This window comes from Panthera tigris, chromosome B1, assembly GCF_018350195.1.
Source record: "Panthera tigris isolate Pti1 chromosome B1, P.tigris_Pti1_mat1.1, whole genome shotgun sequence".
NCBI classification, from domain to species: Eukaryota; Metazoa; Chordata; class Mammalia; order Carnivora; family Felidae; genus Panthera; species Panthera tigris.
The window spans coordinates 51,825,784-51,846,162 of record NC_056663.1 but is presented as its reverse complement, the minus strand read 5'-3'; the positions used below and the strand labels follow the sequence as shown (position 1 = coordinate 51,846,162).

The following is a 20,379-nucleotide window of genomic DNA, read 5'->3' as shown; positions in this document are numbered from 1 at the left end:
GCTTGTGTGTCAAATGCTGAAACGCGGAAGGACTCAAGGTAGGCTTCTTCAGCACTCACTGGCTGACCAGTACAACCTCAGAGGGGAAGGCTCTAAGGGATGCAGATTCAGAAGCCTGAGCAGTAACTATAATTGGGCCATTTATTCATTTAATCAATAACTATTAAACACCTACAATGTGCCAAGCACGGTTCTAGGACCTAGGGACCGATATAGCCATAAACAAAAGAGATCGAAAGCCCTTCCCTCACAAAGCTTACACTTCTGGTAGAGAGAGGCAAACAGCGAACAAAACAAGTATTTTATTTTCTATATTAGAAAATGATAGGCACTAAGGGAGAAGATGTCACAGAGAGATGGGAGGGGAGCAGAGCCGTGGGCAGTTTTCATTGAGGCAGCTGGGGAAGGTTCCCTGGAGAAGGTGACTCCAGAGCAAAAATGTGAGGATAGGAGGGATCCAGCCCCACAAGCTTTGGAGGCAAGTGTGCCAGGAAGAGGAAACAGCCAAGGGCAAAGGGCTTGAGCTAAGAGGGTGCCTCCAGTGTTCGGCCGAGATAGGTCTCTTGGCTGCTTCTGTATCTTACCCTTGCCCAGAGGTCTTGCCAGCAGAACTTCTCCTTATTCTTTATTAGAAAATGCTTAAATAGGGGCACCTGGGTGGCCCAGTTGCTTAAGCATCTGACTCTTGATCTTGGCTCAGGTCATGACCTCACAGTTTGTGAGCTCAAGCCCCGTGTCAGGCTCTGAGCTAACAGTGCAGAGCCAGCTTAGGATTCTCTCTCTGCCTCTCTCTCTCTCTCTCTCTCTCTCTCTCTGCCCCTCCTGTGTGTACTTTCTCTCTTTCTCAAATAAATAAATAAATAAATAAATAAGCAAACAAACAAAGGAAAAAATATTTAAATAGCTTTACTGACATACAGTTTACATAGCATACAATTCACCCACTTGAAGTGTACAATTCACTGACTTTAGTATATTCACAGAGTTGTCACCACCACTCCGATTCATCTGAGAACATGTCCATTGCCCCACAAAGACACTACACCCCTCTTAGAGCTTCCCCCCCTGTAAGTTCTTCCCCCGGCTTCCCTGCATAGGGAAAAGGCTCACCCTAGGTGGTGTGTCTGATTGGGAGAATGTGAGGGATCCCAGGCAAATCCCTGCAACGTCATCTTCTCTAGACCTGGCTAGTGCTACTGTGGGTAAGGGCAGGAGGGACTCCCAAAGACCCTTTCAGCCCTGGTAGCATTTGACTCTAAGGAAGGGAAAAGTGAAACTAGGGCAGTATCGGTCTTTAATTAAGCTTGACATTCACATTAGAGACAATCTCCAACTCTAGGCCTCGAGGGAACTTGGAGCTCCAGGAAAAGACAGCAGTTAAGTGATCTTCAAAAGATCTTTTGTATCCCTTAAGATTTCCAAGGAAAGAAAGCTCATGAGTTTCACAAGCAGTGCCCTTCCGTGTCACACATCTGTCACCACCAGGGAGGGGGCAGGATGGCAGAGACCCCGAGAAGGAAACCCCTGGGGGTGACTCCCATCAGCTGTTCCACTTACTGTGTGGTTATGAGCAAATCACCCTCTCTGAGCCTCAACTTTTTCATCTGTAAGATTTACCCCCAACTGGACCCAGTTGGAGGTGCGAGTCAGGACATCAGGAGGAGTTCTATGCTGTGGCATTCACTCTAAGGCCAACCTGAGATAAAGATGGGTCTAAAGCTGAGCAGAGGAGAGCTGAGTCCTCTTTTAATTCTAGGCCTTCCTGTGCATTCAGACTTGTGCATTCAGACATCATGCATCCCAGGCCGCCAGACCCTGGAGTTGAGGAGCCTACCGGTTGGAAAATCTGCCCACCTGTGACAACATGGGGGCCCCGTCATTTCCTTTACACTTCACCCTTCACCAGTGACAGCCTGGCACATTGAGTCCTCTTCTGCTGGTCCACATGGTGGTCTCCTGACCCGGTCGCTTGCAAGACAACGTGCTGCTCCTGTTTTGCACTGTAGAAAGCTCCTGACGTGGACCTCATAGGCCTGGCGTCACACACCTGCTCTGCACATAGGAACCACACATCCTTTCCAACAAGGCCTTTGCCTCTTTGAGCCTCGGGGTTCTCATCTGTAAAGCACAACTCATAGCTCCTGCCCCAGGGGGGTTTTGTCAGGAGGAAGTGAAATGCATTTGTTCTTGGCACAGAAGAAGCACTCTGACAATGGCGGCTAGTATTTCTACTGCCTACCGTGGAAGGCACACATTGCTGCCATCCTCAGCACCTAAGGCTCCGATTGGACCACATCATTTTACCTGGAAGGTTTTTCTCATCCAGGACCACTGACCACAGAGAATTTGAGCTAAGGGGCCAGGACCACTCCCGAGTCAGCCCTGCACAGGCACACACCCACCTCGCCTGCTCAGCAGTTCTGCGTCCCTCTGCAAAACTGCCCACCTGAGCTGCCACGGAACTAAAGCGTATCTGAGAGCCACCTGGTAAGGAGCCCCTTACCCCTCCTGAGCTTCTGTCACAGCTCTGTCCAGTTAATCAAGGCCTGTCATCCTCAGGGCCTCAGTGGCCTCAGGTAAAGGAACCCAAGACCATTTTGGCTGACAGAATTTCCAGGGCTTTGACAGCTATCTTATCCCACGCCATGGGAGATAGGATCCACCCCGATTCTCCACCTTTTAAAAAGATGTTATCAGCTTAGGGGCTGCTGGGTGGCTCAGTCAGTTAAGCGTCCAACTTCAGCTCAGGTCACGATCCTGGGGTGGTTGGATCAGGCTGTGTCGGGCTCTGTGCTGAGCTTGGAGTCTGCTTGGGATTCTCTCTGCCTCTCTCCTCTTCCCCTCTCCCCCACTCAAGCGCGTGCCCTCTCTCTCTCTCTCTCAAATAAAAACAAAAACAAAAACAAACTTAATAAGAGCTAATGTACATGAGGCATTTTACAATTCCCAAAGCACTTTTACATTTGTCAGGCTATGTCAGATGAACAGCAGCTCCAGGAAGTAGGCCTTACTGCCATGCCTTCTGAGCCCTGAGGTTCAGCACTGTTGACAGGACTACCATGTAGGCACATCTTTGATACTACAGAATATGCAATATTCAATATGCATATTCAATATGTGCATATACACTATATATATATATATGTTCTTTTTTCTATTTATAGATATATGAATATATAGTATAGTATGCACACACATCAAAGATGTGCCTATATGTTTTATATTCATAACTTATTGAATACTCCCAAATCCACATTTTTACCCATGGTTCACAAACAATATGCTAAGCCCAGATCTGTTTGTACCAGTGCTCATGTCCTTTCCAGGGCATCTCACAACCTGGGTTAAAATGCACTCATTCTGGGAGCATCAGGAGAATGAGCCTCGTTGGCCATTTTCTCTTCAATGAGAAGGGACTTACTGGAACTTTCTAGTGACGGCAGATGGCCTTCTTCACTGTGTGCTACAGGCCAGCCAGGATCCAGGCATCTGTGAGTCCTGCGCCACACTGGCTGAGTGGCTGACATTTGTTCTAGAATCTCTAAAGTTTGTCTTTCTCCAGCTGGCTGTGAAGATAGTGTTTTGATAGCGCTGAGAGCATCTTAGAGAGAAGAGACAAGCAAAGCAGAGGGCTGGCTCTAGCTTTCCTTCTGCTGTGTCCTTTAAATATCAGTGCTTGACCTTGAAGCTCCTTGAGGGGCGTGCTGCTACCTTGCTATGTCCACCATGTTCCCAGAGTGGCTATGAGCTCATGGTGTGCTGCTCAGAAGAGACTCATCACACAGATATCAGACTGATGCTGTTCTCATGGCCTCTCCCGACATCATTGTGTCTGTATCCCATGGACCTCTTCCAGGATAGTCACTTCCCAGGAAGAACTGTCTAGAAAGTTTCAATCTCCAGCTACTAGACACACCCAGGTTCACAGTTTGGTTTTTGACTTACTGAGAATATTGAGGAAATAGGAAATACCCTATCACAGGGCTTCTCAGCCTCAGCAGTACTATATCTGGGGCCCAGCAAGTCTTCATGGTGTGTTGGGGGGCCATCCTATGCATTGTAGAATCTTCAGCAGCACCCCTGACCCCTGCCCACTAAATGCCGGTAGCACTCATACCCAGAGTTGTGACATTGCCACGTATCCCTGGTTGGGGGTGGGGGCAAAATCACCCCCGTTGTGGACTTTGCTCTGCTGTTAAATGGATGATTATGGTTGTTTGGGCTGAATGCGGCCCCCTCTGGATTGGTTGGTTTACATGGAAGGGCACCAGTTGCTTGCTATGCACAGGAGTCAGCAGGGCCCCAGACGTTGAAGCATGAGAATAAAAGGACATGCTTAATGCAGGAATCTCAGGCAAATCCTTTTACATCCCTGAGCCTTGGTGGCCTTGTCGGTAAAATGGGGCACCAGTAGACATTTCATGAGAGTATTGTCAGGGTTAAATGAAGTACCACATGCAAAGTATATGGCATAATGCCTAATACATGGGAAACGTTCAATAGATGTTCGTTTCCTTTTCATCGGCCTTTTCTCCCCTCAAGGATTTCTTCCTGAAGGATGAAGGGATAAATGTTGGCTCCCAGAGAATTTTCCTTTCCCACATCTAGGGCTAGAGGTGGGCACTTGTGATGGCTGGTGGGGTCAGAAGCCCCTTTCCCTATGGGCCCTCTTAGAAATCAGAGGATACTGTGGGCTGTTTTATGAGAAAAATACCCACACAATTTTGCACATAGTTTCAGAAGGAGCAGACAAAATAGCTGCCCTGCCCTTGGAACATATGGGCAAAACAGGGAGGGGAGGCACCTAGGTGGTTCAGCCGGTTGAACATCTGATTTTGGCCCAGGGGGTGATCTCTCAGTTTGTGAGTTCAAGCCCCACATGGGGCTCACTGCTGTCAGCTCTGAGCCAGTTCTGGACCCTCCACCTCCCTCTCTCTCTGCCCCTGTCCCACTTGTGCTCTCTCTCAAAAATAAATACACATAAAAAAGAGGAAGTAAGAGTAAGAGATAAAGTCTATCAAGGTGGTGGGGGAAATGCTAAGGTAGAAAATAAAGCATGGAAGGAGGCACTGGCGGGGCAGTGTGGGGGGGGAGCTGCAGTTTCCAGTGTGGTGGTCAAGGATGGCCCCGCTGAGAAGCTGATCTTTGAGTCAAGGGCTCCATGAAGCACTTGGATATCTGGGGGAATGGCATTTCAGGCAGAGGGAGAGCAAGTGTGTGCGCCCTGAGTTGGGGGTATGCCAGGAGCACATCTGGGGCCAAGGGAGTGTGAGGAGCTGTGGGAGGTGACCCCCTAGGGAGAACAAGTAGCTATCTCAAGTAGGGCCTTGCATGAAGGCCTGATGCCGTGAAAGGAACTTAGATTTGCACCCACTGGAGAAGGGAATTACTGAAGGGCACAGAAGAGAACGGACAGGTTACACTTGTAACTCCCAGGCTGTATCATGTAGGGCCCTGAAGTCCTTTTAAAGGACCTATCATGGCATTAACACCAAACAAGATGGCGTGTCAGTCCAGATAGGCTAGTCATGCTGCAGTGGAGGATACCCCAACAATTCCGGTGGCTTAAAATGTTGATTCATTTCCTGCTTGTTGCAGTATGTCTATCACAGGTCGCGGGTGGAGCAGCCTGTTTTTGGAGCATGGGAGAGCCTGGCTTCCTACCTGGAAGTGACACCCATACTTCTGCTCATGTTTCCCTGGTCAGAGCAGCCACAGGCGGGAACTGGAGCTGAGCAGGGCAAGAATGCATATCCTCCCATGGGAAAGGTGCTGAAAATCAGGCACCATGACTGCCTATTGTGCCTGCAGGGCCATGCAGAGGGGCATACTTTAGCTTAGTCACTTTGGCTGCATAATGAAGAGATTTCTGGGACGAGAGCAGGTACAAGGAAATGAGTTTGGAGGCCATGCCAACATAGAATAGAGATGTCACTGCTTCTGCACATACTGGGACACTCAGACAAGGCCTTCCAGGGGTGAGTCCTCAGTTTGGCAAGCCCACAAACTTGACTTTGTGCTCACAGAGATGATCAGAGAGCTGCCACACAGTAACCAAACTGATAAGAAATTGATGTATAAATCTGAATGCTTGTTCATTAATCTGTGGGTATGGATGAGGAGACATACCTATCCCGGTGTTTAAAAAAGGAATCTGATTGGGGTGCCTGGGTGGCTCAGTCAGTTAAGTGTCCAATTTTGGCTCAGGTCATGATCTCACTGTTCGTGAGTTCGAACCCATGTCAGGCTGCACTCACAGCATGGAACCTGGAGCCTGCTTGGGATTCTCTGTTTCCCTCTCTCTCTGCCCCTCCCCCCTTTCAAAAATAAGTATATATATATATATATACGTATATATATATATATATATATATACGTATATATATATATATAAAGGAGTCTGAGTTTCGGAGTTAGGCAGGTCTGCGTTGAAATCCTAGTTCCATGATTTCTTAACTACCTGATATGGAAAAGTTCCTTAGCCTGTGAGCCTTAGTCTCCCCCATCTTCAAATCAGTCCCCTGCTTCAGATATATTTGTAGGAAAGAATAGTTGAGTTAATTCTGTCACATGCTTAGCACAGAGTCTGGGCCAAGGTAGCTGTTCAGTAAAGGGAAGAGATCGTCATTATTGAAATCTTTATTAGAGATTAGCAGATACCGATCAGCCTGGATACAAAGGCAATAAAGAGGTATTTCCTATAAACCATGGTAAAATGATTTTCTACAACAGAGATCACATCTGTAGTGGCCAAATTTGATTTCTGTCCTCCTTGTCCCATCCCTCTGATGTTAAAGAGCTTTTTCTTCAGCCAAGGTATAGTATGGTCTTTGTATAGATGTATAGATGTACATCTTTGTATAGATGTCGGTTTTCCTGACACCTTCCAGTCTTTCCTTCCTATGTTTGTATCAGGCTACTTTGATTGCCCTTGGGTTTTTCCACATTAACTCAGCCACAAACATCTGTCAGTCCTGAGGGTTACATCCACAGATGGTGGATGCCATCTTCTATTTTGACCCTTCTTAAGGATCAGTCTGGAAATATCAAGGGTGTCTTAAGGCCACCCCATGTGGTAACCTCATGTAGGAATCACACCCTCTCCAAACACAGAAGTGTGATGAAAATGAGGGTGTCAATGCTTGCGAGTGACGGAAATGGGAAGAAAATGGTCAGATCTTCAATTATTTACCATGAATGTATTTTTAGTGAAACTTTAAAAAGGAGATTGGTTCCTTGGTTGCTTTCACATCAAGTCTACTAAGTATAATTCTAAGTCTACTAAGTATAATTCTGACTGTAGCACAGTAGCACATCTGGTTTGCCTAGAAGTGCAGTGTTGGAATAAAGAGGACAGCCTTATGGGGCTCATCTAATATGCAATGAGGCCCACTGAATTCTTCAAGAAGGATAATAGGTCCTGCCAAGTGATATGCTGGTAAATGCTTAACAACCAGCTCTTAGCAGAATTGGAGGAACCCTGGTCTGTAGCAGTTGCCAGTTTCTGTGGTGTAAATATTCCCACCATGCCTATTTCAAGCCTCCAACATGACATCAGCCAGCCTGCAAAATCCCTGCAAATTTAACAATTGGATGCCATGAGCCAGGATGCGCTGGCTTGAACATGCTGATCATGCCTGAGGAGTGAGATAATCCCAGGAATCATTGTTAGCACTCTTGCTTCCCACCTGTGTAACTTTGGCTAGGTTATTCAACGTCTTTGAGCCTGGCTCACAGGAGGCATCTGTGAGGCTTATTTCCTTCCTCTAGTGGTTGCCGGCATAGGAAAGTAGCTTTGTACCCATGCTTCCTTGCTGTGCCTCCTGGGTGGAGGTGAGGACAGGAGACAGGCAGGAATGTTTAGACAACCTTGCACACAGCTGCTCCATCTTTTTCCTGGGAGCATTTCCAAGAAGAAACGAAGCTTTTTAAAAATGTAGGAAGATAGAGGGAGGTTGGATGGGTGGAAAGTGAAGTATTGCCCATCTAAAAGGAACTCGGTGTGGAGAAAATACACAGGGGGAATTGAGGAGCAGATGGTTGACTTTCCCCAAACATTAACTTCAGGGAAGAGGGGAAGGTTGAAAGAGGTTAATATTGACCTTGATGTGCAGGTAGACAAATAGCCAGTTGAGCATGTTTCTTGGTTTGGGGAACCTCTAGGGGTACAATACCATGCAAATTAGGTGAGTATGTAATGTCAGAACATGGCTGCAGTCACATTGAAGTCTCTTAACTTCAAACTCAGTTTCCTCACCTGTAAAATGGGAGTAATAGCCCAGCAAAGAAAGGATACCATAACTAGGGGAATAGCTAATGGCCCAGCGTGAAGGACAGAGGGGCTCCAAATGCCAAATGTCACACAGAGGCAGGAGAAGAGATTAGTCGTCTGCGTAGAGGAATTGGTTGGTGACTTCCAAGAGAGCTCTCCATTGAGATTGGAGGTCAGGAGTCAAGGGAGCAAGGAGAGTACCCTCAAGAAGTTTGGAGAAGAGACAAAGAAAGGTGGGATCTCATTGGCAGAAAATGCAGGGTCCTGAGAGCTAGTGTTTGTAAGATAAGAGGAACTTGACTGTGGTTATATGCTGATGGGAAGGAGCCAGGAGAGAGGGAGCTGGGAGCGGCAGGGCCGACTCTTCCTACCCCTGCTCTATCCTGTGCTTAGCGCCCTTTCCATCCCTCTTCTGAGTGTTTCTCCACCATGTGATTTAGTGGTGGAACGGAGCACTGCGGCAGAAAGGTTGGAGACGGCAGGTGCTGAAGACCTGGGTGTGCATGTCCTACCTGGCAAAACCAAATCCTGCTGTTGCCCCCTCCGTTCTTGCTCAGAAAGTCTTGTGGCCATCTCTAGATACCCCTGGAGGTTCTCAAAGTACTCCTCAAACCCACATGCTATGTTCTCCCTGTGAGATACTGTAGTGTTCTGGTTTCTCCTTCCAGTTTCCTTTCTGCTGATGTATTGGGGCTCCCACTTGCTGGCCCCTTGGTGCAGCCCTGCCCTGATCATGGCCCTGCTTCAGTTTGTCATATCTCAGCTTCTCTACCTCACCCTGGTGGCTGGGCCCTCCCACTGCCCTGATCCCTTCCACTGCATTGCATCTTTCCTCCTGATTCAGCCACTTCATCTGCTGCTTGCCCTCTGATTTTAGAATCCCATCCTTCCCCAAACACCATATCACTATGCTTTTCACACGATGGGATATCCATACTCACAGCTTTTGTTTTGTTCCCCAACTGGCAACCGTTCAACTGACAGTGACCCTTGGATATTGCATTGATGCCACCAAATTGGGCCTTCCCTGATGACTAGGGCTAGTCAACTGCAGATTGGTTGCAACTGGTAAGGGGTGTCCCACTGCAGATTGCAGCCTTTCATTCTCTGTTCTGTTGGTCATAAGGTGTGGCCATTCCATTTCTGGAAATCTTAAACCCTGGCTCCAGTGATCAGAACCTGAAGGCCCCTCTCCCAAGCTTTTCTCAGAGGGAGTGGCTTCCTAGGAGGCGCCAGCTTAGTGACTTCCTAGCTGATAGAGCTGGACTCCAGGCAGCTCAGTGGGCCAACCGCAAGCCCCGCCTCCTGGTCTGCACCACTAAAAGTGAGCTAGCTGTGAAGGTCACTGCCCAGAACTTGTCACAGCCAAACGTGAGGTGTTTAACAATTTCCAGTCTGATCTTTGGAATGTAGAAACGGATCGGGCCATAGTGGAAGCAAATCATAAAGCTCCCCAGCCTGTCTGAGAATTTCACCGGGGGCCACAAGGCCCCTTCCAAGGCTGATTCCTGTGGGCTTGGGTCCTGGCCAAGATAATGCATTGACTTTTGGATTGACCTCAGGTGAGACAGAAATCTTCTAGTGAGCCACAGCAGTGAGGGAAAATCTTGCACCTCTTCCCTCTGCAATGGAATACACTGTAGGCCTTTGAAGATTAATCACTTGACAGAGGGAAAGCCATCTCACCAGAACCACCTCTTTACTTGTGGTTTGAATGTTACTCTCCTGAGGAAGGTAGACTAGAATGCAAATTTGGTTTTTAGCTCCAAAATCAAGGACGTCTCTCAGATACCCACGGCTACTAACTTCTTGTCCACTCAGCAAAAGATTCAAATCCTTTGTACCCAGAGAACCTAGACTTTCTATCCTGTCACCTCACCCAGCCCCCTTCTGAGGCCATGTCTGGAGGGCCCGTTAGTACAGTGGTTACTTTCAGGGCCACTGGAGTCAGACTCTGAGTTTGAATCCTGACTCTACTTCTTGATAGATGTATGTATTTTGAAAAATGTCTTGGGGCACCTGGGTGGCTCAGTTGGTTGAGCACCAACTTCAGCTCAGGTCATGATCTCATGGTTTGTGAGTTTGAGCTCTGAGTCAGGGTCTGTGTTGGCAGCTCAGAGCCTGGAGCCTGCTTAGGATCCTGTGCCTCCTTCTCTCTCTGCCTCTCCTCCACTCACACTCTGTCTCTCTCTTCCTCTCTCTCTCTCTCAAAAATAAAATAAACATTAAAAAAACCTTAAGTTTCTTCATCTAAAAAATGTAATTAGAGCACTGTATTAGTTTTCTAGGGCTGCTGTAATAAAATACCACAGGCTGGGTGGCTAAAACAACAGACCTTTATTTCTTCCCTGTTCTAGAGGCTGGAAGTCTAAGACCAAAGTGGAGACAGTCTTGGTTTCTCTGGAGGCCTCCTTTCTTGGCTTGCAGATGGCCACCTTCTCCCTGTGTCCTCACATGGCCTTTCCTATGTGTGAGCACATTCCCTGGTGTTTCTGTGTGCCCAAATCCCCTTTTCTTATAAGAACACAAGTCGGATTGGATTAGGGCCACCTCTCATGATATCATTTAACTTAACCACCTCTTTAAAGGCCCTGTCTCCAAATGCAGTCACGTTCTGAGGTGCTGGGGATTAGGGGTTTGACATGTGAATTTTTTTGTGGGAAGGATGACACAGTTCAGCCTATAAGAAGTACCTACATCACAAGGTTCTTCCAAATAAGATAATGTACATGCTCAGTGAATCATGCTGTGTTCTCTGGGACAGTCAGGTACACTGTTAAGGAACACATCTGTCTGGCACTCTCTCCCTCCCCCACCCCGGTTGAGCCCCCAGAATGAACTGGCTTCCCTGAAGCACCTTCTGCTGACAGTCCTTCAAGGAAGAGATGCCGTTAGAGTCCTGTGGGTTTGTGAGGCCACAGGCTTTGTCCAGTGAAATGATGCAAAGGTGGCAAGTCATGAGACATTTAATCCCTTGACCAAGCGTAACAAATGTGCCAATGTCACAGATGGGGTCCAGACAAGTTTCTTGGAGGTGAGTTGATAACAAGTGTATCTAATGGCTTCTACCATTGGTTCCTGAGCCCTCAGAGGACAAGTGTTTCTCTGTGTTGAGCATCTAGTGAGAAACTCAAGTCCCAAATGGCTTCCTAAAATGGGCCTGTTTTTTCTGGGCTCCACTCAGGATGTACTCAGCCTACTAACTCTGGACCCAAAAAATGTGTCTGGAGCTTTGCACAGAACAGGGAGTTCTTTGGTGAATGTGGTGAATTATAAGGTAGCCACACCCAGACATTCCTTCTTTCAAAGGATCATCTTTGTCAATGCTGCTGGCAGAGAGAGCGGGGCAGGCTTGTCATGGAATGATGACCCCATTCATGTTTCTTCCTGTCCCTGCTTGCCATGCTCAGGCTCTGAAGAGAAGAGAGGTCCCAGACAAATGCACTCTTTTTGGTCTTGGGCAGGACCTCTGCCCTGGGCACCCTGCACATGAGCCAAATGTCAGAAGTTCCCACCTTCCCTTTTCCCTTTAACTCAGAGCATTTGCACAATGCCAAGGATGTGGCCTGGCATTCAAGGCCCTGAAGGACAAACAACTTGGTGTTAGAACAGACACCTGCTATTAGAGAAGGTTGATGGCCTTTATGACCTCAGTAAAGGCACTACCTGGTGGAGGGTCGAGCTGACAAAGGGATAGGATGCAGAAAAAATGGAGTGTTGGGACCAATATGAAAAGGCAGGCAGAGAGCTGTGCTGTGGGCCTAACATTACTGTCAGTAGTTGGGTAATCTTGGGCAAGGCACCCACATGCCTGTACTTCTGCATCCTGTCGAATGAGTGGGTTGAAGTGGATAGTCCATGAATCTCCCTGTGGATATTCTGTTTGGTGATATACAATATACCAAATTGGGACAGATAAGGCAGAGAGTTAAGACTGGGGTTGGGCATCAGCTGACAAGCAGCCCCAGAGCCAAGTGCTCAGATGTGTCTCCCATGTGACTGTGTCCCAAGTCCTCCTTATAATTAGCATTAATGTCTTATGATGTTTGGGGAGCATTCATATTGTATTCTAGAGAGCAACTCCAGTAGCATTGACCAAGATCCAAGGCAGTGTCTGGGTCAGCTCAGAGGGAAGCAGTTTCTGTAACAATTCATGATGGGTGGAGCAGGAACAGAACTCAGACCTCAAAGCCACAGGGACAGATCAGGAAATGGCAGAGGTAACCCAGAAGATAGAATAATGGGGAACAATTGTATTTGGCTTTGCTATGTGAGATTGATGGACATTTGAATTCCTGTTTATTCATATTTGGCATGGACGGGCTAATGTCACAACACACAGAATATCGAGATCAGCATGGTGAAGGCTGAGGGGCTGTCCTACTTCTGAACCCCACGTCTGTTCAAAAGCACACCCAGAGTAAGACTGAATGAGACCACGCTCCGGCAAAAGATAAGCTGCTTTTTCTTATTTCTCCAGCTTGGCACTCATGTTTTTCTTTTGAACTGGGGGAGTAATACATTCTGATTTATTAGAAGGAACAAAAAAAAAAATCAAGGCTTCTTCCCATTCAGTTTCTGTAGAACTCCCATCTGATTATTAAAGGTCAGCTGTACCACCAAGATTATTAACAGCAAGAAATGAGTTTACCAGGAGAGGGTTTGATGTCACAAAGATGTTTAAAAGGAACTTTCTGATGATGCTCCAGTATTGATAATAAGCCTGGCACAGACTGCTGAGATGATTGCGTATTCCCTGCCCTCCAGAAACCTACAGCCTAAATCATGTGACTCCCAAAGCACCCATTCTCCTCCCTGCCTAGTGCACCAGACAACATAAACACAGGAGGCTCTAAAACGTTAGCATGACCACTGTGACGTGGCTGTGGAGCACACATGGTCTTAGCAGATGCCGGTGGGAATGCCCTATGCATACAAAGGGCAGAGCAAGACACACAGAGTATCATGTTCAGAACTTTCCAGAAAGGTGAGAGGAAACTGTTAGGTGTTTTCAAGATTGGCTTTCAAAATTGCTATGGTTTCTCCCCTGTTTGCTTTCAATCTTGGTTGCTATTATTATGAAAGCAACACATACTCCTTGCAACAGTTGACAGTCTGGGGGTTTTTTCTAGGTTCACGCCAACATAATGGTTTTTGTTATCGCACTATATTGTTCTGCAAGCTGTGAACCTGAGCGTCTCTCAGGTTGGAAGGAAGCTCCGTGAGGTGGGTGAGGAAGGTGGATGCAGGGAGGGTGTAAAATGACTTTGACTCTTCACTGGGGCTTGGAGGGGAGTGGGGCGGTGAGCAGGGCCCAGGGAAAGACAATTCAAAGACTACAGGGCTGGGGCAGTTTAATGAGTCACTTGATGAGACAGTATTCAAGACCTCAACCAAATTTAATTGCATTTAGTTCTGAAATCTGAGGAGAAAGGAAAAATGGAGGCTCCAGATGGTCGGAGTGGAGAACACATGTGAGAGACTAGGGGTGATGGGGAGTCTCGCCTGAGAGGAGATCACATGGTAATACCTGACTAATAGCTGGTTGCTTGTGCGTGGGTCAGAGACTCCAGTAACTATTTGTTGTGTTCAGTTTGATTCAGTTACACATACCAAATAGGTAGCATTATTAATAAAATTGCTCCATAATGATTGAAGTATCACTGAAATGCAGGGGAATGATGAACAGCGGTGCTGAGTGGAAAAGGCATTTCCAAAGCATGAGCAACACTCCTAAGTTAGGACAGATACCAGAGAAGCATGGGCCTCCAAGTCAAGGCTTCGGAGAACTTGGAGCCATGCTGGGGTGGGGAAAGCAGCAAGGACTGAGTGAGAATGAGAGAGAAAGGAGTGAATGAGAAAGGCAGCCACCCAGACAGAAGATCCCAGGGCTTTTGGTCAAGGTGGCCTTAGGCAGCGGATGGAGAAGCTAAATGCAAAGCTTCAGTTAAGATGCATTGGGTGAGCTGATGAAAAGGTGGGAGAGATGCCAGTGTCTTCCCAGAGGAGAATAGTTGTGCAACTTGGGGCAATGAGCAAGCTGTCAGTCTTCACCATCAGTGATCCCTTCTACGGCTCCTCTAAGAGCACAGGCTGCTGGTGACAGGGACACCAACCCTGGCCACATGTCAGTGTGCAACAAGGATCCCCCACAAGCTCGTGATCCCTTCAGACAGAACACGTGCCACCCGACCCACAGCAGATGCAAGGAACTGCCACGGTGGCTCCAGTTCTTGGCTTCCCGGGCAAGGCACATCAGCCTCAGCCTTCACTCTTGAGTTGTGAGTCCCCAGAAATTCTGGACTGGGGCCTTAAAACTAAAAGTTGATCTCAAAAGTTGTCAGTTTAGGGAACATCTATAGCCTCTGTGGCCCGTTCCTGATTATGTGTTTCTTTCTCCCTCCTCCTTTAGACTTCGGTGTGTGTGGGCATCTCCTTGGCCAACAGCCCCACTGTGCCCCATGTGGGATGTCCAAGGTTTTGACTGTGTGGGTTTGTGTCTTTCTGGCAGGTGTCTCCTCTGTGACTTCCCTGATGTCCCTGGCTTGGGTGCTAGCCTCCTATCACAAGCTGCTGCGGGACTCCAGGGACGACAAGAAGAGTATGAGCTACAGAGGGGCCCTCATCCACCTCTTCTGGCGCCTCTTCACCATCTCATCCAGAGTTATCTCTTTTGCCCTCTTTGCTTCCATATTCCAGCTCTACTTCGGGATCTTCGTGGTGGTTCACTGGTGCGCCATGGCCTTCTGGATCATCCATGGCGGAACAGACTTCTGTATGTCCAAGTGGGAGGAGATCCTCTTCAACATGGTGGTAGGGATCGTGTACATTTTCTGCTGGTTTAACGTCAAGGAAGGGCGGACTCGATATCGAATGTTTGCATATTATACGATAGTGTTGACCGAGAATGCTGCCTTGACGTTCCTTTGGTATTTTTACAGAAACCCGGAGACCACTGACTCCTATGCGGTGCCAGCACTGTGTTGTGTCTTTATTAGCTTTGTGGCTGGGATCGCATTGATGCTCTTATATTATGGTGTGCTGCATCCCATGGGGCCGCGAGTTAAGATTTTGGCCAGCTCCTGTTGTGCCGAGCTGCTCTGGGGCATCCCTCTGCCCCCCGATGTTGAGCCCATGGCGCCTCAGACCCCTGGGTACCGGGGGACCCAGGTCACGCCTACCAGAGCCGTAACAGAACAACAGGAGGATCTCACGGCTGACACTTGCTTGCCCGTTTTCCAAGTGAGACCCATGGGGCCCTTGACCCCGTCGGGGCGTCCTTACCACCCAGAAGGGCCCCTCATTAAGATTGACATGCCAAGAAAGAGATACCCAGCTTGGGATGCTCATTTTGTAGACAGGAGGTTGAGAAGGACTATTAACATTCTGCAGTATGTCACCCCCACCGCAGTAGGCATTCGGTATCGAGACGGACCGCTCCTTTATGAGTTGCTACAGTATGAGTCTTCACTCTAAGAGCATCTTGACCCAAGTTGAGAAGGGAACTTAAGTTTGGGTTGTGGTAAACACCGCTTACAAGAAATATAACCCTCCCTTTCCCCAACACACAGAACCACCACCACCACCACCACCACCACCACCATCACCACCACCACCAATGCTACAAAAAACAAAAAAGAAAATAAGTCACAACCCCTTCAGATAAGCTTTCTTTCCAGTCGCTGTATGTATACAAAGATATTCTCTATGTTTTGTAAGTAAAAACAAAAAGAAAACTTTTCTTTTGTTTTTTACACATAAGAAACAGTATTGAAAAATCCCACACTATGGTTCATAGGGTGGAGAAGGAGGAGTTGTCTCCACTCCAAAAGAAAAACAAAGTTTTATACCTTACACCAAGTGTAGATCATTTACGGGATTGGTGCTGATTGAAAGAACAAAACAAAACAAAACAAAACAAACAAACACAAACAAACAAACAAACAAAAAAACCTTCAACTGCCTTATGCCCTTAGGTGCTGAGTTTCATTAAGTACTGTCACGTTTTCTCATGCAAAACTCTCTGGTGATTTTTGCACCAGGAGAGGGAAAATTAAACAATCAAATGAAACAAATCTAGAAACAAAACAAAAACCAACCAACAAAAAATCACAAAGCAATCATTCTTCCTATCTGATTATTTGTATTGAACAAAACAAATTTACCAAAAGCAAAGGCATAAAAACCCCTCCTTCTTTTTGGTTTCTCTCCCAGTCTCCTGTCCTTGCCCCTAATTAATCAGCGCCTTCTAGGAGCCAAAGTCTGGCTGTTTGAAACTCAAATGGCTGGAGAAGCTACTTGAAGGTTGACTATGTGCCATTTTAGCATTCACCCACTGAGAATCACATTTGTTTCCTGGTGTAAAGCAACACAGAACAAAACAAAAAGCCACCCCAATAATTCTGTAAGAACAGGAAATTCTAAAGCAAATTAAAGGAGATTTCCATTTCTGTAATCAAAGAACATCAGTAATAATAAAACTCAGCATAGTAGCAAAAAGAATGACATCAATTTAAAGGCACAATACTTAATCAGTGACCGGCAAAAAATGATTTGTTCTGTCATTTTAAGGCCGTGAAAGGTATACATTTATCACATGTGATATTGTGTAAGGCCTCTTCTGTTTCCATTTGGTGGGAAGCCTTAAATTGATCTGGAAAGAATTCTTCATTTTTCATTTGTGCTTTTTAAAAATATTAACAAAAGAGGAAAATTAGAATATAAAAAAAAAAGTCAAATTGTAATAACTGACCCATTTCAAAGACTGTTTGGTGCTTCTGTCTTTCACCATTGTGGTTGGCTGAAAGTCATTCAGCTCACTTGGTGCATCTGGGTTGAGTGGGAAATTTTGTGTGTGTAGTGAGTGTGTGTGTGTGTGTGTGTGTGCATGTGCGTGTGTGTGCCCATAGCACACATCTATGTGTGTGTATGTGTCTGCTGCAAAGTCTTGCCAGAAATGTAGAAAACTGATACAAGACAGACTCTGGGTATGGCTGAGGTGGAGTATAAGGGTGCTGGGGAGTGGGAGCAGGGACAAGGGAATGGTGCTTGAATATCAGCCCCTGTCTGGATGGCGAGACTCATACCAGCAGCAATACTCTGGGTCTTAGAGGCACGTCATTTGGGTGAAGATGTGATTCAATTATTTATTTTCATGTTGTACCAAGTTGAATTTCTGGAGGTGTTGCAAGTATGTTCAACCATTTTTAAATGTTATTTTTCAAAAAGTATTGCTCCTGTAAGGAATATTCTGTTCTAGGGCATCTTTTCAATCCCATTGTATCTCTACTTGGGCACAAAAAAAAAAAAAAAAAAAAAAAAAAAAAGGAAAAGAAAAAAAATCACAAAAAGAAAAAAAAATCTCCACAAAAAAGATATATATATATATATATATATATATATATATATAAAACTCTGTGTATGTGTGTGTATATACACATATATATATGTATATGTGTATATACACACACAAAATTTTTCGGTAAATACTGTTTGTCTTTGTTGTGTGGAGCTGCAATTTTTTTTTTTTTTTTTTTAATTCCAGATATAACTGTTTAGGGTGCAAGACCTCACATTGAACTATTCTCAAAAGAAGTTCAAAACCTGAGGAATTTTTTTATGTTTGTGGGGTTTTTTTTAATTATTATTCAAAGAGGCTTCTCCTTTCCACCCCCTTTATTATTTATCTAAAGCTGTTTTAAAAAAAAAGAGAAAAGAAAAAAAAAAGAACAAGTTTTAAATTTTCTTTCAGTTGTAAACTGGATGCTCCTTTTTTTGTTCAGGTCCCTTTGATTTCCTTTATTATTACTAAACTTAGCAGCGCTGTCCTGTCCCTCTCCCTGACTCGGTTGTCTCCTCAGGTCCTTCCTGGCAGAAAGGAGGAAGGGAGGAGAGGTGCAGAGAGCCTGTGGCCCTCGTGCCCATCCGTCTAGGAAGCATGATGCACAGAGCACACCCAGGCCTTGGCAAAGACCAGCTATGCGGGACTGTCTCCGCCCATCCAAGGGACAGGCCCATGGGCCACTCAGTAGTTAATTGGGAATTCCAATCTGGTCAGCGGTGCTTTCCTTTTTATTCTGCTTCCCTGCCGAGGGTTTATCTGCTGCTTACTCTGCTGAGGCCGGAAGAGGTGAGGCCATTTGAGAGGGGCCATCCCATCCTGGCTTGCTATAGTCCTAACTCTTGTCTGCCTCGGCTCTGGGGCCGTGTGTGCCTAGAGCCCTATAGACGTCCATCACTGGAGCAATCCTAGACATTGTCCCCCGTGCATCCCTTTGGGACCTCTGCCACTTTGGCTTGTTTGCCTGTCCTTTCTCTTTCTGTTTCGTTTTGATACAGTCACAGGCTTTAATTTGCCACCTGTATTCTACTACTCCACATTTAGCATGTGCGCACATGAGTGTGTTTGCGTGTGTGTGTGTGTGTGTGTGTATTTATGTTTACATGCAAATGAGAAAATTACCAACATTTGTGGACCTGGAGCGCCAAAAGTTGGGGTGACAACTTCCAACTCAGGGAGGGCCCTCTGGGGTCTTAGCCACTGGGAGCAAATGAGAAGACCACAGGGCATTTCAGAAATCCTTTCTTTCCATCTCTATTGGACTGGGCTCCACAAGACTCAGGCAGGAGAGCACACTTATCCCGTGAAATGTTACTCCCCACCTCTCCATCATGCCGGTTACTTTCCTAATGATGAAAATGAAAATATGCATTATGAGCAGTAGCAGGGAAATCTGTCTTGGCATAGGGACAGAAGAAGGAAGAAAAGTCTGGAAAGAAGTAGAAAACATGGGAGAGGGGCAGGGACACATGAAGAGAATGAACAGAGGAGAGTTTTCATTTGCCTTCTCAGTACCATCAGCCAATAGCAGGTCCTTAAGTTTTCCAATCCCCTGGACACCCTCTGGCCACTAGTCCCAACCAGCAGGTCCCCTTGGGTCTTCTCCCCGCCTCCAGTTGCTTCTGGGGCTGCTGGTGGCTGGCGGAATGCACACATTCCCCTGCTCAGAGCCACCCCTGGGAGGTCTGTCTCCTTACCCGGAAGACATTGGTTCTGAAAACCCAGACCCTTCAGGCTGCTCTGTGGCAGAATCACTCAGTGAGCAGTGGTGGCCTCATCCCACACTGGGAACCTGCTTTTAGTCTGCCATTTGCCTGAGCGCCTGGCAAACCTCTTAAGGGCTATGCTGCCCCAGCTGCCCCCCAGCAGAGTGCTTGATGAAGACTAATTAACTCTCTATATTTAGTTCTGGTGGGAGATGAGCACACTGTACAAGCAGCTGTAGAATAAAATAGGAAGGTAATCTCCTTTCTTTACTTACTGCCACTCCCCCCATCAAATCTGCCCACAACCCCCCATAGAACTTTGGCTCTTCATTCTCAGAAATATGTACTATCTCTAAAATCTGGCTGATTTTGTTAGCATCCTTTCTGCAAGTTCTGTTTCTCCCTTGCTCAGGGAGTGTGCCTTTTCTCTGGGCCTCGGAATGAAAAGAAACCTCGTTCTCCTCAGATAATATTAAGGTGATGTCCCTGAGCTCATTGCCACAAACCTGTGACATCCCAAGTAGGAATGTCATGTCTCTTTAGACCATGAGGAGGGGAGCTAAGAGGGTTTAATTTATCAGATGAGCCCCCACTGGCCTCACTCACCCCCCAAAGTTTCTCCTATCTCAAACACACCTCTCCACTCTGTCTCCAAAAGGTTCACCTTGTTCTGAACAAGTTGGGCAGGGGTGCTATGGGGAACAGGCACCATCTCTCTTAATGGCACATGCTGCCAACATGTCCCTTTCCAGTCAAGGAGGACACTTCCTTATGGCCCCAGGGGCTTCCCCACTCCTGCCAGATCCCCCTCACTCTACCTCCCCAGGCACAAATTCAGTCAATAAATACTCTATGGCCCTGGTGGCCTAACTTACCATCACCTTCATAGCCATGGCCCCTCTGAGTCTAAGAATGGCTTAAAAGAGTACAAATATACCTGTCTGGACCATGGTCATGAGGATGATTCTATTGGCCTTGTGGCATCTCATGCCATAGGCAACAGACCCTATGCCACCCAATTGGAGCCTTATTCCTAGAAAAATTTACAGGTTTTTAAAAAA

At 46.7% G+C, this 20,379-nt stretch overlaps 1 protein-coding gene across 1 annotated transcript in view; it reads left to right on the top strand.

Annotated features, from left to right (window-relative positions):
- Positions 1–15,748, top strand: part of LOC102967572 (XK-related protein 6) — a 51,064-nt gene extending 35,316 nt beyond the window's left edge. The window contains exon 4 of the mRNA XM_042984742.1: positions 14,784–15,748. Within this exon, the coding sequence (XP_042840676.1) occupies positions 14,784–15,748 (965 nt within the window). The remainder of the gene's footprint in view (positions 1–14,783) is intronic.
- The last annotated feature ends 4,631 nt before the right edge of the window (positions 15,749–20,379 follow it).